This window comes from Chrysochloris asiatica, unplaced genomic scaffold (genome assembly GCF_000296735.1).
Source record: "Chrysochloris asiatica unplaced genomic scaffold, ChrAsi1.0 scaffold00092, whole genome shotgun sequence".
Classification (NCBI taxonomy): domain Eukaryota; kingdom Metazoa; phylum Chordata; class Mammalia; order Afrosoricida; family Chrysochloridae; genus Chrysochloris; species Chrysochloris asiatica.
In genome coordinates, this window is record NW_006408610.1 from 4,868,908 (window position 1) to 4,886,141 (window position 17,234).

A 17,234-nucleotide genomic window follows, 5' to 3' on the forward strand; every position below is an offset into this window, starting at 1 on the left:
CTCGATTTTAGGTGTACGATTCAGGATCCCTCATTTCCTTAAGGTAGCATCTGACAGTAGGCATGATCATAGTCATTGTTAGTGCAGGTGTTTTAAGAAAAAACAAACCAGCTTCACTGGGGGAGGAGATAATAGTTTTCTGTACACCTTTTCTTTAATTAAAGAAGCCTTATTATTTTAGGGCATTTGGGCCTGCTGTACATTTTCCTAGCAGAGTGGAAAACACCTATATCAGACCCTCATGTATTGTAACCCTGGTGTCTTCTTGGGCTGCTAGTTTGGGGTAAGGGAAAAGGGGTAGTAGATGGGGTTGGTCCCATTTTCCTATTCTGTCCTGAAATGCTCTTTCTCAAAGCTGAAGATAAAAGTGAACCTAAAGACTGATTCTGAGCCAATAGACGGGGCCTTTGTCTCCCTGTTCAGGACAAGCTTCCATGGTAACCATTCCCCACTCTTTCTCACAGCCCCTCCTGACATCACTGGTCATAAGCGGAGCGAGAACAAGAATGAAGGGCAAGACGCCATGATGTACTGCAAGTCAGTTGGTTACCCGCACCCAGAGTGGGTATGGCAAAAGAAGGGGAACGGTGTTTTATTGGTGAGTAGGGGGCAGTCCTGGTTCTTGGTGTCTGGTCAGTGTGGTTGCTGAAATTTCTTCTGGGGAGGTGGAGACAACTGGACCAGCTGTTGTAACAGCCATACCCTTGGATGTGTGCGTGGCTTCAGTTACCCTCTCCAGGGTCATGATAGTTTATTCATGAATCTGGAGGCCACCGACAGTCTCCATTCAGCAGGTATCCCCTCTTCATGATTGTCTGTCTGCTTAGGGACTAGATTTCTTGCCTTCAAGACACCGAATGAGCGTAAACTTTTACTACTATTCTAGTTGGCTTATCCTGAAGAAGAGAGTAATGTGCCTCCTTGTTTTATGGATAGGGCACTGAGGGCAATTATTAGTATGTATTCCATATTCCTGGAACACGGAGAACTGATTAGGAATTGGGTCACCTGATGAGGTCCAAAGGCCACTTTAAACATTGGGTATCTGACATTATCTGCTTCAGAAAGATCAAAGACAATGTGCGTCTCCCTCGTGTGAGGTAATTCTTCTGATTTGTTTAGAAAACCTTTAGTCTCTCACACTTCCTCTTTGGTTTACTGATATCTGACCAGTTCCTTTCCCATCAGAGATGTTATTGTATTGACAAGTCTTCCTCCTATCCCCAAGCCTAGTATGCCTAGCAGAAAACTTCAGACATCCTTGTTCACTGTGAGTCTCAGAACCGCAAGGTAATGATCCTTAGAGATACCGAATTTAACTATTCTTCAATGGAGAAAAGAAAGGTTGCATGTTAACCACAGCAAATGGGTGGCAAAACCAAGGGTCAAATCCAGTTTTTTGATTCCAGGTCCATTGTTCTTTGCACATTATAACATCTCAGTAATAAACTGTCAAGGTGTTGTTATGCCAGTATTAACAATGATGGCTAGCTTTTAGAAACCTGTTAATAGGGGTGAAAGCCATTAAGAGCTGAAGATGCTGATTGAGTGTTTTCAGGGCAGGTCCTCAAAGATCAACAGGACATTTAGTCTTCTAAGGCGCTGGAGAGGAAATGCCCTTTCTCCATAGCGGCCTCTGGGGTGGAGGGCCCTTGAACTTTGGCCAGAGTAGGTTGGTGCTCAGAAGTAGGCAATTTTATCCTTTTTATTCTTCTATGCTCACAGACTCTTTCATTACCTGTTGTGTTTTGAGAAACATTCAAAATTTAGCTTTGTTACTTGCTCTTACTTTTGAGTGAATATGTCACTTGACAGAAAGATAGTTTTTGAGGAAAGAGAGGTAGGGAAAAGAAAAGGTATTCTTAGACCAAGTACCTTTGAAAACCAATTTGTTGAGCAGCCTGAAACTCAGTTGAGTGCTGAGGCAAAAATGCTTTTAATTTTTTCCAAATATTTAATGTCAACTGTGCTCTAACTTGCTTTTCTGGATACACCCCATAGCTTTCTGGAAACTCTTTGTTGTTAAAAAGTTTAGTCCATTGTTTAAGAAGCATCGAGTTCCTATTTATGCTGATGGAAGACTTGACAGTGGGTTTTGGTGGTGACTGCACACCGTGATTGTCAGAACGGTTTCCACTGAATTGCACACCAGTTGTATGTTCAATTAGCAAGTGTTCTGTTGTTTGTATTTTTGCACCAACTTAAAAAGCTCCATATTCCAGACCAATTCCAAACTCCCATAGCCTGGGGAGCTGCAGGGAGCTGTTGCGTTTGGTCTGGGTCCCTGTTTTGGTTTGACTATGAGGCGGACATAGAGAGAGGGGCAGGTGTCACTTACTCGTCTTCTCTTGTCCACTTTTGGTTGTTACCCCACTCAGCTAGCCTCTGATAGCCTCTGAACGGCAGACATTCAAATGCTGGATCTTGGGATATTTTCCTGAGCTTCCCACTGCAGTCTCCTCAAATCCACAGGGCAGCTTTCTGAAGTGGAGCGAATTTGAGCATCATGACTGTCTACATGGTAGAAGGATCAACTGATCTTCCTTTATAACTCCAAATAACCCTTTCCTGAGAAAGAAAGAGAGAGAGAGAGGCACACACCAGACATATCAACATGGGGCTTGAAAACTTTGTGGAAAAATTGTATTATCTTTTCATTCCATTTTCCTCAAGTTTCCTTCAGCTCCCTACTGGAAAGATAGATACTGATCTCCCTTTCTTCTTGCCCACCTCCCCCACCTGCCCTGTCCCCAGTTTTTGGGCAGTTCTTTCGGTGTTTGTTTCTCTTGGCTGCAGGGTGTCAGGATGTAATATAACTTCTTTCCTACACCTTCATCCCTACCCTCTCTTTCACCCACTGGGAGGTGGGTGGGACGGTAGCCGGCGGGGTGCCCTTTCAGAATATACTCTGGGAAGAATATCTGCCCCCTCATTGTCCTGGTGAGGCGCTGTGGGTTAATGCACTGGATTGCAAGGGTTGCTTTGAACTGCAAAATTGGTTCATGCTCACCAGCCGCTCCTTGGAAACCCTGTACAGTCGCTATGAGTCTCAACAGACTCAGTAGCACTTAACAACAGCATCGTTTTCAGCATCTCTTTAGAAGACAGCGTGCTTTTGATGCTGTTCTCAGTCACCTAGTCCAAGGCAAAAGGATGAGTCCCTTGCCCTGTGACTGATTGCATTGACTGATGCAGGGAAGTCTTTTATGTGACAGTGTTCAGAAGCTACCTTTTGAAGGCTTGATGATACTGATCACCCTAGTTGTGAATAAAAACCACAGGTAAAGAAAAACTAGATCTTTCTTCCTAGTCTTTCTTAGCTGAAGAAGAAGCTCCACTGAAACCTGTTGGGCAAACATACAAACCTGGTTTGACAGACAGGTGGGGCTGTGTTTACCTGCACTCAAGTGTTGGCCAACAATTGTATGCTACAGCAAGACATTGTTTAGGGGTTCTCTTCCCCTTCTTCTTTTGTTTCTGCCTGTGCTTTAGTTGTTGAAGGGGGATGACACTGGAGTCAGTTTTTTTCTCTGCCTGTATCCCAGGAGATTAGTGCCACAAGCCTGTCCCAGCTTCCCGAGCCCTGGCTGTGGACTCTGTCACTCCTTTGTGCCTTCGTCTTTCGCCCTGTGTGGAAGCTCCTCCCCCTCCTTCATCTGGTTCACATTAGCTCTTCACCAGAGTGCTCCTGACTAAGCCCCTCAGCTCTCCGGCCTTGTCCATATGATCCCGGTGGTGGGCTTGGCTGCCTTTTGCTCCTTTCCCTTGTTATTGTTCTGACTCATAGCGGCTCTGTATAGTGTTTCCAAGGAGCAGCTGGTGTGTTTGAACCACCAACCTTAAGGTTCATCATACAGTTTATCCTACAGTGCCACACCAAAACTCCTTGTTGTTGTTGTCATGGAGTCGGTACCGACCCATAGCGACCTTATGCACAGCAGAATGAAACACTGCCCGATCCTGGGCCAACCTCACTGCTGTTGCCATGCTTGAGCCCATTGATGCTGCCACTTGGCCATTCCATCTCTTTGGGGGTCTTCCTCTTTTTCTCTGACCCTCCACATTACCAAACATGATATCCTTCTCCAGCAACTGGTCCCTCCTGAAAATATGTCCGAAGTATGAGAGACAAAGTTTGGCCATCTTGGCCTCCAAGGAGCACTCTGGCTGCACTTCATCCAACACAGATCTGTTGGTTCTTTTGGCAGCCCATGGCACTTTCAATATTCTCCTCCAACACCATAACTCAAAAGCATCAATTCTTCTATGGTCTTCCTTATTCACTGTCCAGCTTTCACATGCATATGAGGTTATTGAAAGTACCATGGCTTGGATCATGCGCACCTTATTCCTCAAGTTGACATTTCTGCTCTTCAACACTTTTAAAAGGTCTTGTGCAGCAGATTTGCCTAATGCAATACGTCGTCTGATCTCTTGACTGCTGCTTCCATGAGTGTTGATAGTTGATCCAAGAGGAATGAAGTCCTTGACAACTTCCATCTTTTCTTCATTGACCACCACTCGTCTGTCTGTTTGTCTGTCGTACTATGGTGGCTTGTGAGTTGCTGTGATTCTGAAAGCTATGCCACTGGTATTTTAAATACCAGCAGGGTCACCCATGGAGGACAGATTTCAGATGAGCTTCCAGATGAAGACAGACTAGGAAGAAGGAGTGATGAACTACTTTCTAATATTTAGTCACTGAAAACCTTATGAACAGCAGAGAACTCCTTAGAAGGATATAAAACATATATTAATTAATATTAGTTGATGGAATGAGTAAGTTTTAACTGCTGTTCCCTAAAAGGGAGAAAAGGCTGTTTCAGATTTTCTGTGCTCTGACTAGGAAGAAGTTTTTAGCAGTGCATCTGGAGGAAGTTTAAGGAAACATCCCAGAACTCACTTGTTATTGTTGTTAAGTGCCGTTGAGTCAGTTCCGACCCACAGCGGCCATACATAGGATTTCCGAGGAGCTTCTGGTGAGCTTGAACTGCTGACCTTGCAGTTCAAACAGATTTGCAGTCTGGCGCATTAACCCACAACGCCATACCAGTTATTGTTGTTAGGTGCCACCAAGTTGGTTCCGACTCATAGTGACCTTCTATAGTGTTTCTGAGGCAGGAGCAGAAAGCCTCATTTTTCTCCCATGGAACGGCTGGTGGACAAAGTGCTGACCTTGTGGTTAGCTGCCCAGTACTTACTTACCCTACAGCATGACCACACTCCTCAGCACTCACCTAGCCTGAAGGAAATGTGCAGACAGGCCCAAGGTTACCAGACCCACCTGACCCCAGAGGGCCCCTCTCCCTGGTCCTGTTCCTGCTAGGGTCTCCTTCATGGTGTTTGCAGCAGAACTTGCTAGGTTGGAGAAGTCCAGAGGGCCAGTGTCAGGGGAGGTGTTTGCCTTGGTGTGTCAGAGGCTTGTTGGTGATGATGCTACTGAAGGGAAGTTGTTACTGAAATGCTCTGGGTTCCTTGGACAAAGATGGTCTGGCTGGATCAGTACCAGACTGCGCTTCCTCATCCCAGGGAGGCCCTGCTCAGGGTGCCCAACACCACCGCCCTCTCGTGACCACTGCTCAGACACCTAGTCTGACCATTGTGTGTTGTTTTTCTGCTCCTGAGCAGGACATTAGCAATACCTCTGGCCGCTTCTTCATCATCAATAAGGAAAACTACACTGAGCTGAGCATTGTGAACCTCCAGATCACAGAAGACCCTGGTGAATATCAATGTAACGCTACCAACTCCATCGGCACCAAATCTGTTATCACAGTCCTCAGGGTACGGAGCCACCTGGCCCCCCTCTGGCCTTTCTTGGGAATTCTGGCTGAAATCATCATTCTTGTGGTGATCATTGTCGTGTACGAGAAGAGGAAGAGGCCAGATGAGGTTCCTGACGGTAAGAACGTCCCTCAAAACAGCTGTAATGTTGGGCTTTGTTCCTTGGGGTGGTTTGCAGGCACTCAAAGAGGACTGTAGCAATGTTGGGATTTAATCCAAAAAAGGAGAAAAGGAAGATTCTTAGACAGCTTCCTTACCTCCCCACTCCCAAGATATTTTTGTATTAGCTGGCTACCTGGAACTATTCATTGGCTTGATCCCTCTGTTTGAGTCTTCTCCAAACTCCAGTCCATCTGCCTTTCAGGCCCCATGTGGACAACAGCAGCTGCCACTCTTATTCATCTCAACAGACAGGAGAAGGCAGGTCAAGCCTAGAAGCCACCCCAAGGTAGAAGACCACCGGGCCTTTCAGGCAGACTTCCAGTATCTAGTTGGTTGCCTGGTGTAGCCCCCTAGTAATGACCTGCCCAGTCAGACTGTCGTCCAAAACGCAGTAAAACAAGTCAGCTTGTGATTTCCCTTGTTAGTCTCATGTGTAGGTGTTCAAAGCTCTTTCTTAGCTTTTCTGTCTGCCTTCCAGACAAGAGTGGTGGACAGCAGTTGCCATACCCACCCAGTTTAAGACAGATGGCTAGGGTTAACGCGGGGAGTCCAGGCCCCAAGACAGCGCTCCAAGCTGACAAGGGTCTGAAGAACTTAAGTCTTACATGATTGCATATACCCGGAATCAGAAAAATCCTAGGAAAAAAACTGTAGTTTTTAGTTTGAGGTTATGTGTCAGGAATATTCCATTTCAAACCCTCTGACTTAGAACCAGCTGGGAGCTACTTTTGGAGACCTCTATCAGAACCACGCTCTCCTGACCCCCCAGCATACACACACCATCAGACACCCAGCCGCCATTACCACTTCCCTGGCCAGGGAAAGGTATGCTTTATGGTGTGCTGCCCCAAGCTCAGTGGACGCCGACTCTGGGTGCTGATGGGGTTGCTAGCTGTAGTCTGACTGCCTGGGCCTTGCGCTTGTGCGCGCTGTGGCGCTCAGCCAGCACAGAGTTGTCTGAACCTCTCACCTGCCCTCCCTTGTACCTGAGTAGAGAATGGTGAGGCCTGGTTCTCCCTCAGAAGGAGTGTTGTCCACAGGTATGCCAGTGGCCTGACGAACGTGTGAGAGGACATGTTTGTGGGCAATGCCTATTCCCTTCTTTCCCTTTCCCCTTAGCAACTCCTGAATCTTTGGGCCAGCCGTAAGCAGTGAGTACTACAGATAGGTGCTGCATGTGGGATGGAAGACCTGCTGGGCTCCCTTCCCAGCAGTGAGCGAGGTGGGGAAGCAGATGGGCCTGCTCGTGAGGAGTGGGATAGTTCTGCAACCCAGGAGTGGCCCCAGGCTTTCTCCTTTCCTTCTAGGTCCACAGAACTGCTTCTCTGTGTCCACCCTTAAGACTTTTTTCTCCTTCCTGCTAAGGCGAATTGCACGTCTGTTTAGACCAGAGAGGAAACAGTTACATATCTCCTGTGTGTTTTCAGCTTTGGCTCTTTTGGAACAGTTATGACTCTTACCCCCAAAGGGCCTTTAAATCCTTTGAGAGTGCTTTTGGTTTTTAAAATATCGTTTCTCAGCCTGCCCTTTGGAAAGGAGGAGAAACTAAATGTCAGGTATGAGTAGGCAAAGATGGACTTCAACACTGCCTTTGATTTGGGGATGACATTGGCCACCATTCCTGTGGCAGAGTGACACATGAGCTTACCGTGTCCCCACCAGAGACTCCAGTCTTCCTCAGAGGAAGCCACTTAGCTTACCAGGAGGCTGTACCCTTGTATATGTAGAGGGCTTCTGGTTTGAGGAGTGGTCAGTATTGTCTGCAGTTGACAAGTGTAGGCACCTGCCCAGGAAAGCAGATACCTGGTTTTTTCCTAAGGGCTCCTTGGTTAGGAGACATCAGTGGCTGGGAAATCTTGAAAACAGCTTCTTGGAGGGAAAAGCTCTTTTAAGAAGAATTATTATCCTAGATAGTGAACGAGTCCTGTGTGAGATACCTACAGGGTAAGTGCAAAATAAAAACTCCTTGCTCTAGTCTCTTGGCATACTGTAATGCAAGCAACTTTTACTTACTTTTTTATTAACTGTTGACTTGAGTAAACAAGAGGGGACGCTGGCAGGATTGCAGTGCACTTCCCTTCCTAATAGCCAGGTGGCGCCGGTCCCATCAGACCTGCCTGCCTGGGTGGCAGCATTTCCATCCCCTAATTTCTCCTTTGGCTCTCAACTTCTATCTCCCAAACTCCTCCCAGCTCCTGCCCCCATCCCAGAAAGGCCTACTGGTCTTCAGTGAGTTGGCCTTCTGCTGGGACTTTTCCTCCTTAAACCAGTTTCCCCTCGACACCTCTGCAGTTTATAGCCACGGCAAACTCACCCCTTGAGGCTTCCTTTCCCATGCCCCTCCCCAGACGGACGTGGCGCTCTGGGCACCCAGCCCTGTGTGGAATGAATGAAGAAGACAGTACAGCACACACAAATAGGGAGCTGAAGAGCTGGTGATGAGTTTTCACCTTTCAGTACCTCTTCGATGGCTGTGTTGACTTTTTATTCATGCCGTTATGCTACGGGAACATTTTTTCTTCTTTGTTTAAAATAAGCCTGACATGCTTTTCCTCTGCCAAAGAAGTACATGTTATCAAGATATACCTAGAGTTTATTTCAGGCTCATGGAACATTTTTCTTCTATGAACTCATAGCATTTATACTTGGGGCAGTCTGAGCGTTCTTGGTGGCTCAGCCCCATGATGGAAAATCGTGAAGCAAACAAGACAAACACCTGAAAGCCCATAAACTTCCATGTACAGAGTGTAGTCTGAGTGTGGGTTTTATGCTTCCCCAGTAAAGGGATGGCATTTACATGTCCCACAAAAACCAAATAGTGTTTTAAGGTGTATTTGCACTAAGCACAAAAGGCCCCTGTCTTTTTATCTACTGGCGTATACTCGAGCCATTTTATACCTGATCTTCACATCTTGTTCTTTGGCCCTCCTGTGGTCTCTTTGAGGATCCGTTTCCACTCAGCTGTCTTGTGAGTGGGCTTTCCATATTTCACCTTTGACCTTCAGTGTTTCCAAGAGTAGATGAGTCATGGAGCCAAAGAAGGCTTGCTTTTTCCACTTTGCTCACCATTTGACTGTATTCTATGAACATGTTGATCTTTTCTAAGAGGGCTAGGCCAAGCCACCGTCCCTCTGGCCTGCCATCCACCTGACACGCCCTACCCCCGCCCCCCCACCTATGCTGCTCAGTGAACTCAGCAGGAACTAAAGCCCACAGGGGGATTTGAGTCCCTGGGGAGGTAGGAGTGAACCTGCTAGTTGCCTTCATTCCTGCAGGGGCATTTTAGGGACCTCACAGACACCAACTTAGACAATAGCGGTGGCATCAAGAAGTTCCACTTTCACAACTGGGGATAATGTTGATTACCTCACTTTCAGTTACTGGTGGAGAAGATACCTGAGGTTTTTGTTGTTGTTATTAAATGCCATCGAGTCGGATCCAACCCATAGTGACCCCTGTATAGAGTTTCCAAATAGCAGGTGGTGAGCTTGAACCTTGCGGTTCGAACCGACTTTGCAGTCCAGTGCATTAACCCGCAGAGCCACACCATGAGGTTTTCATTAGGCTATTTTAAGTGGCCCTGACGTGGTCAAGCTCTTCCAGACACTTTGAGAGTTAGGAGCTCTTTGAATGTTCCAGACTATGAGATGGTCCAAACAATGATAGCTTCACAGCAAGCCACAGGTGGTGGAAAGGAAATGCTCCTTTGTAAAATGCCATCCCAACACACTCAGTGTGTTAACTAGGGGTCAGCAACAAGATGCCAGATGGAGAAATACAGTAGCCCCCCAAACGGAAGGAAATTGGAAGTAACCACTAATCTCCCTGGAGTTTAAGGCGAAGCCTAAGTAGATTTAGCAACCACACAATGCCACCCTCTGTGGTGAGGTGTGAAGGTAAAAGCCATTTCTGTAGAGCCAGCATTCATAGCAATAATCCAATGAGGAACCCCGCCCACCCCCACCTCCCCATGCACACACCTAGGAACGGTCCTCTCAGAAGCCGGGTCCCAGAGCATCTTGTTTCCATCCCCACCCCGTCTTCCTCTCATCTAGCCAGTGGCTGAGTAGCACTGAGGGGAGAGCGAGCAAGTCCCAGTGTAAGCTGGCTGTCCGGCCTGAGGGTTTGGGGTATGTTGATATTTGTCGGTTACTATGACTTCTTTTTTTTCCCCCTTCAATTGCATCATACCCTTAAAACATGGTGGTAAGTGAGCGATATGCATGCTTTTGGAGTTTGTTTAATCTCCGCTTCAGTCTATACGATGCACAGTTCATAATGTTAACACTTCTCTTCAAGTTTCCTTCATTCACTTTCACAACTAATTTGGATTTCAGTTTGCTGTTTAACCTCATTTCCTTTGATTTTTGTACTTTTTTTTTTTTTTAATCCTCCTCCTCCCCCCCTTGTAGTTCTGTTCTTTTCCTCTCTCCTGACTTCCTCTTTTGGGGTCAAGTCGTTTTTATGTCTGACCTGTAAGAGTGGTGTTGCAGAGAACGATGCAGCCGGGAGAGCAGGGAGGCAGCAGTCTTTTTCTTTGTTCTTTGTGGAGTGCATCTGGGGGGAGATGGAGGGCCCACCAGAGGGAGACACTCGGGTGAATCACAGCTGCTCCCCTTGAAGGCATGGCAGACCCACTTGGAACCACAGTTGCTAAAACGCCTCCATGTTGTCCTTTGCACGTTATCAGCTTGTTGGGCTGGAAAATGATGACACTAACCAGACACCAGGGATTGCCCCCACAACCAAGAGAAAGACGAGCTTGTGAAGTCCTCGGGTCGGGTCGGTGCGTCAGTGCTGTGCTTTGAAACGATGAGCCTGGCTGTCCCGACTCCCTCTGCCCCTTAAGACTCCCCCTCACCTTTTAAAGTTGGGAGTACTGTGGTGAGATTCTTGAATCCGCTGACTCGCATTTGATTTTTGTATTTTGCGGGGCACAGCCAGAGTGTTAAAAAGACTTGTTTTGCTCCGTGTCTCTTCTGTTAAGTGCCCCAGCATGGAGCTGAGCCGGCTGGTCCAGGGTGTTGGAGCGTGCCGAGGTGGCCACAGGGGAGGACTTAGGCTGGGTTTGTGGGTCTCAGTGTTTAGTATGTTTCTGGGTGTCTCCACTGCACACACACAGCACATAGATGTCTGGGGGGGAGGTCTCTGTTCCTGTTCCAATAGTGTATTGTTGTTAGTACTGGACTCCTGTGGACACCAGTGTTGTCGCTGGCCTCTCGTTCTGGCTGATAAGTCATTGGTTTGTGATGAGTTCTTTTTCTGTTTTTGAAATATTTTTTTTTTGCTCCAGTCACTGTGTGTGCTGGCGGTGGCTTTGCCTCTGCGTTGCCTCGAGGGAACAGGTGGAGCAATGTCTCCCTGTGACAGACATTACTCCTGACGTGTGCTCCTGCAGATGCCTACCCCGAGACTGTGACCTCCATAACCGCTTCATGTGCACCAAGCCCCCTTGTGGAATCCTGCTGAGAGGTTTTCTGTACGCCCTCCATGAAAACAGACCATTTTGGATCATAGTCCACCTGGCTTTATCCATTCAAAAGAAACGAAGAGCACTTAACTTGTGCCCTCCCCTTTGGGGGTCTTCCCCCACACCCTACCCCACCCCACCATTCTCTCCGTGTATATATATCCCTGCTGGAAGGGGACCAAGCTGCCCTTAGGAGAAATGGGAAAAGAAAAAGTCACAAATCAGAATCTGAAAATAATTTAAGATGGCTTCTACGCGCAGACACGATAAGCTTTTTTTATTTAAAAAACCAACCAAAAAAACCTATCCCGTGGCTCATCTGGGTTTGGGTTCTGGTTTTGGCCAGGGCACAAAAGTGAGCCTGTCTTTCTCTGTGAGGGCGGTCACCACTATCATACACTCCCTGGTGTGTCACAGAACATCCCTGGTTGCCACACGCCGGTTGCTAGCACAGCCCAGCATGGCTGCTCCCATGTTAGGTTCAACTATTGCGGCTTCCTCTTCCTCACTCGTTCTCCAGACTAAAGACTGTCCACGTTGTAGGATTGAGCCCAAAGTCTGCATGCATTCACAAGAAAACAAACAGCAGGATTTTACAACTGAAATGTTGGTTTGTCTTCTCATCTATTTCTGAGTGAACCACTGGAACTTGGGGACAAGATGAGTATAATGACATTGCAGCCTATCTGTCCGCTACAGTTGCAGTTTTTCATGACAAGCATTCAAAGTGTTAACTAAAACCATTGAAACAACATACCTGCCATTAAAAACTTGAGTCTAGAAATAACTCCATGAGTGTTTTGCACCTCCAGATGGAATGGCCTTGAGTAAATGCTATGACTAAGCCATGTTTGCCACTTGCGATTTGCTGTTCTGTTCATCCATACACAAGAGTCTAACAACTTCTCTTTTCTTCTGTCTTTCAATGGATTCTTTAAAAATTGAACACCTGTGTAGACGATGAACCAGCTGGGCCAATGTAAGTACTGTACTGGACACTGATCCAACCCTTTCTGATTGAATTATGTTGTTCTGCTGTTTAGCTGAGTGGAGTTGCTAAGTTTGTAGGGCGGTTAGTGAGTGGAGTGATGAGTGAGTGTTGCAGTGTAGACTTCAGGCTGACGTTGACCCTAATTGGTGATCATTTGAGTCCCAGGACAGGCAGTACAGTTCTGAGTAGCAATGCAAAGCAAAACACTATGCCAAGAAAGAAAAAAAAGTGTTTCAAATTGTCTACATCTTTTGTGCTTAAATTAATAATGTGGGGGAAGTGACTAAATATCTGAGACTTCAGATTTCCTTAAAAGTCAGTTTTAAGCTGGACCTTAAAATTGGGGCAAATTGTCTAGCCCCATTAGCAACTGCTAGAATCCAAGAGGGGTGGAGCTGCAAGTGTACATGTCCCCAAGATGGGTGGAAGTGCCTAGACTGGGGGCTAAGAAGTGAGTGGCAGGCAAACAGTTACCGTGTACGACAGAGCACAGCACCGCCTATCTATTGTCAGGCAAAAAGGGGCGGTGGTGGTCATCAGAGAAAAAAACTGAACCTCTTCTCACCTTTCTAGTAAGTGGATTATAGTCAGTAAAGGGGAGGTTAGCTGTATGTCGTCTCTTGGGAGTCAAAAGGATCTATGAAGTGAAGGTTTGTGGGTATTTCATGAACTGATCCTGTGCAGTCTAATTTCATACTACATCACCAGGGATGGCAGTAAGTGAAAGACTCCTTGTATTTCCATGTGTTATACTTTCAGTAGGTGCTTTGATGTTAACTCTTACAATGCAATTTTTCCTCCAAAGGAAAACCAACTCCACCAACAATCATAAAGATAAAAACTTGCGTCAGAGAAACACAAACTAAGTACTGCTTCTCATGTAAGTATAGCCTTCTGTAGAAGTTTTAAAAATTACCTTCACATGAATGTGCCTCTGTTGACCTTGTTACCAGATCCTCCAGTTTAAGTTGTAAGACCTTTTAGTTCATTTCTGAGCCGCTGACCTTGCTTCAACAAATCCCGTCTGCCCCACTGTCTCACATGTTTACATAAATGCCATTTCATAATATGGAGGATGTTTCAAAAGAAATAACATTGTACCAGTATTCACATCTGTCTTTAAAAAGAGTGAACAATTGTCACCTTCTTAGGTGGATTATTCCCAGAGGCCAATTAGCGTTGGAGGGCAGACAGACAAGACAGGTGTGGTGTACAGGCAGCAGAGGTCTGAATGCTGTCTTGTGAGGCACATGGAGATCAGAATTTCACACCACATCCCTGAGCATGCTGTTTGAAGCAAAGCTGTGTTTTACATGTCACCTGATGGGAGTCCTGAGTGACAGCATCTTCCCTTTTAATTTCCAAATTCTTCTTTCTTTACAGATCGTTAGGTTCCTGAAACTGGTGGCAACATGACCTGCTAAATTTTCCGCTTGGACCTCTTTGGCTCTCACAACATTTTTCAACCTCCTTTCCCCCGTGCGCACCACCACAAGACTGTCTCAGCATGCCTTACTTAGCCGCTCCGCTCCGTAAGAATGACCTAGCCAGACATTTTAAACAATGCTTCAGTGTAGAAGGTGTAAACTATTTTGGGCTTGATGTGCTGTGAATGTTGCTTTTTTTTTTTTTTTTCCTTTCCCTTTTTTCCTTTCCTTTTTTTTTTTTTTTTTTTTGGTTATAATATTTAAATGGAAGTGATAGGTCCTCTGGGGATCAGATCATGCATGCGCCATTTTTTACCTAATGCAGCTGTGAAATTGGCAATGCTCTAAAATGCACTGCTGCCATCTAGTGAGACTTTTGTAAAGTACAGCAAAACCTACAGATATATACAGTATATAAATATATAGATATATATATTTATATTTTTTGGGGTGGGAGAAATCCAAAAAATAAAGTTAAATGCTTGTTTCATTTTTAAGCTGCTGATATTCATTCACTCCTTATTGTATGTTGTCAGATGAGGAAATTGTGCAGTTCTAGTACATAAAGATGAGTATAATATAAACTGATATGTATAATTTTAAGGGCTTAACCTACGACTTTAAATCAGACGCTGGTACAGGCCACTGAATGGATATAATGAATTGCAGTATATATGTATGATTGCTTTTTAAGTGATTTTTTTTTTCCTTCGGTTAAATCATGTAAATTCTTAAATCCTTTTGCACTGATGTGTTGAACCTTATTCTTGTACATTCAATTAAAGCAAACTTTTATAATTTACCTTTTGTTTTCAATGACCTTGAAACGTTACAGCATGGTGGTATTCTATGCAACTAGTTCTACTTTTTGGTTTGACACTGTATTTTTTTTCCACTTTGATTTGATGGTTGATTGTAGATTTTATAACCTAACAGGGTTCTCATGCCATATGTAACTTTAGATGCATGTACTTGTGTTCTGTGTAACTGTTGAAGTGCAATGATGTATAAAAAAGTGAATTTACTGGTTTTTAAAAATAAAACATTGATAAAAGGTGTTTGGAATGATACTCTTTATTCTGGTACCTTCTCCAATTTTAGGAAGGCAGATGCTTTTTTAATACTTTCAAACAACTGAGTTATGTATGTACATCAAGTGTTAATTTCTCAATCCTGTCAGCTTTTTTAGTTCCTTTTCCACCTCTTCCACAAATGCTGGGAAATTCTGGTCCATTAGGCACAAGCGGAGAACAGGGCCTATCTCCTCAGCACCCCATGCAGACTGGCTATAGGCAAGCGAAAGCTCCTCCGATGTCAGGAGAGACTGCAAGGACATCACAAAAGATACATTAGAGACGGTAGTGAAAGCAAGAGTCTGAATAACAGAGCACAGCGAAACTCTGTCTTAAGGAACGTTCAGGGAAACTGGTCATGAAAAATTCATTAGCTTTGCAAGGCTGATGTGAGGAAGATGTTAATTAAGTGCTGTCAAGTTGGTTCTGACTCATCGCAATCCTTATAGGGTTTCCAAGGAGCGGCTGGTGGGTTTGAACCGCTGACCTTATTATGATTACCAGTCCAGTGCTTAGCTCACAGCACCACACCAGGCCTCCACTCTGAACATAGTAACTCTTACTATTATTTTAAATACATATAGAAAGCGAAATAAATGTGTATCATTAAAAAGCATGTAAAAAGTTGAGCCTTTGCTTTAATGAAGACTACTTGTGGATTAGCAAGAACTTACCAGTGAAGGAGCCCTGCTGACTTGGTTCACCTGCCACCTCATTGGTGCAGGTGTGAGTAACCCACCACGTGTAGACGCTGGTCCTAACTAATTCACACACTGACCTCCCCAGGAGCCCACATTTAGCTTACACTTATCTTTTTTTGGCCCTGCAGCTATTTCTTTTAAAAATACTCTTACATTTACATATAGTAAGCTTCGCTTTTTTTGGCGTACACAGTCTGTGAGGTTTCATAAACACATAGAAATCCTGTATTATCACAATCAAGACACAGAGCATTTCCACCACCCTAAAATGTTCCCTTCATGCTAGCCCTCGTCAGAACCTCTGCTCACCCTTTGCCCCTGCACCCACTGGTCGGTTCTCTGTACTTAGGGTTTTCCCTTTTCCAAATTGAGTCTGGCTGATTTTACTTCACATAATGCACTTGAGATTACTCTATGTTGCTGAGGGTATAGAATAGTTCAGAAAGTTTGTGGAAAAACAGAATTAAAAGATAGTGGAACTTTTCCAACAACTTGGTATCAGTTCAGTGCAAAGTAATATCCCATTGCCTAGACATACCAGTTTACTCTCTATGTGAGGTACGTTTGAATGGTTTTGTTTTTTGCAGTTAAGTAAACTGCTATAAGTCTTCATGAACAAGTTTTTGTGTGAATGAGCATTCGTTTCACTTGGGTAAGTACTAGGGCACGTCAAAAAGTATTGTTACAAAATCATAGCAACCTTTATTAAACCCAAATATCACAATCTGAGGCTACTGTTTCTCAACATAGCCTCCATCTAGGTCTATCCACCTCTAAAGGCGGTGTTTCCATCTCTCTAACCTCTCCCCGAAGAATTCTGCATTCAGATTTACACCACCTCAAGATGGCAGTTTTGGCATTCTAGAAGGATGTGTTCCTTATCAATGTTCTTTAAGTTTGGGGATCAAAAAGAATTCTGAAGTGGGGGGCATTCAGGGCTGTATGGTGGGCGGGGCAAGGGTTCCCCACCAAGTTGTGGGGAGGCAGCGCCCCCCCCCCACAAGAATGAAGAGGCGCCCTCTGGTGACGGGAAAGCTGCAGCCCTCCTGGGGTTGCACTTTTCAGTTTTCTTTAAAACTTCTGAATAAGTGCCTGTAGTTGTCCTGCGTCCTTTAAAAAAACCTATCAAGATTCCTTTGGAATTCCAAAAAAGAGTTACCATCACATTCTGAGCTCACCTCTCTGCCTTGACTTTGGTCCAGCAGATTCCCTCGGAAGCCACTATTTTGATTGGACCTGGTCTTTGAAGGCACCCTAACCATGACGAAGACAAGTGTATTCCTGAGAGAACTTGTCTGTAGCCATCCACTTATCACAGAGACATGTTTAATGATGTTTTGTTTGGAATAAACCCATGTGTGTATGAACTAGAACCCCACTAGCAATACATTTTGACTTACCCTCATATGTAGGAGTGGGATTTGCTGAGTTACTTGGTGGTTGTCTATTTAGGTTTATAATGAGCTGCCAGACTTGCCCAAGGTGGCTGGACCATTTTACATTCCACAAACATGAGCTCCAGGCGTTCCTTGTCCATCCAACATTTGGTAGTATCAGCTGTTTGTTTTTGTTTTAGTTTTAGCCATTCTAGTAAAGTGTGGAGTGAGTTCATTTGCATTCCCTAAT

General features: G+C 45.1%; 2 protein-coding genes across 2 annotated transcripts in view; one reads left to right on the forward strand and one right to left on the reverse strand.

Annotated features, from left to right (window-relative positions):
* The window catches only part of NPTN (neuroplastin), a 46,157-nt gene extending 32,884 nt beyond the window's left edge, over nucleotides 1-13,273 (forward strand). Inside the window, exons 5-8 of the mRNA XM_006866571.1 lie at nucleotides 465-598; nucleotides 5,629-5,902; nucleotides 12,374-12,395; nucleotides 13,213-13,273. Coding sequence (XP_006866633.1) covers nucleotides 465-598; nucleotides 5,629-5,902; nucleotides 12,374-12,395; nucleotides 13,213-13,273 — 491 coding nt within the window. The remainder of the gene's footprint in view (nucleotides 1-464; nucleotides 599-5,628; nucleotides 5,903-12,373; nucleotides 12,396-13,212) is intronic.
* Nucleotides 13,274-14,993: 1,720 nt separating this feature from the next.
* LOC102834847 (chromosome unknown open reading frame, human C15orf60) overlaps nucleotides 14,994-17,234 on the reverse strand; it is a 154,806-nt gene continuing 152,565 nt past the window's right edge. The window contains exon 6 of the mRNA XM_006866508.1: nucleotides 14,994-15,158. Coding sequence (XP_006866570.1) covers nucleotides 14,994-15,158 — 165 coding nt within the window. The remainder of the gene's footprint in view (nucleotides 15,159-17,234) is intronic.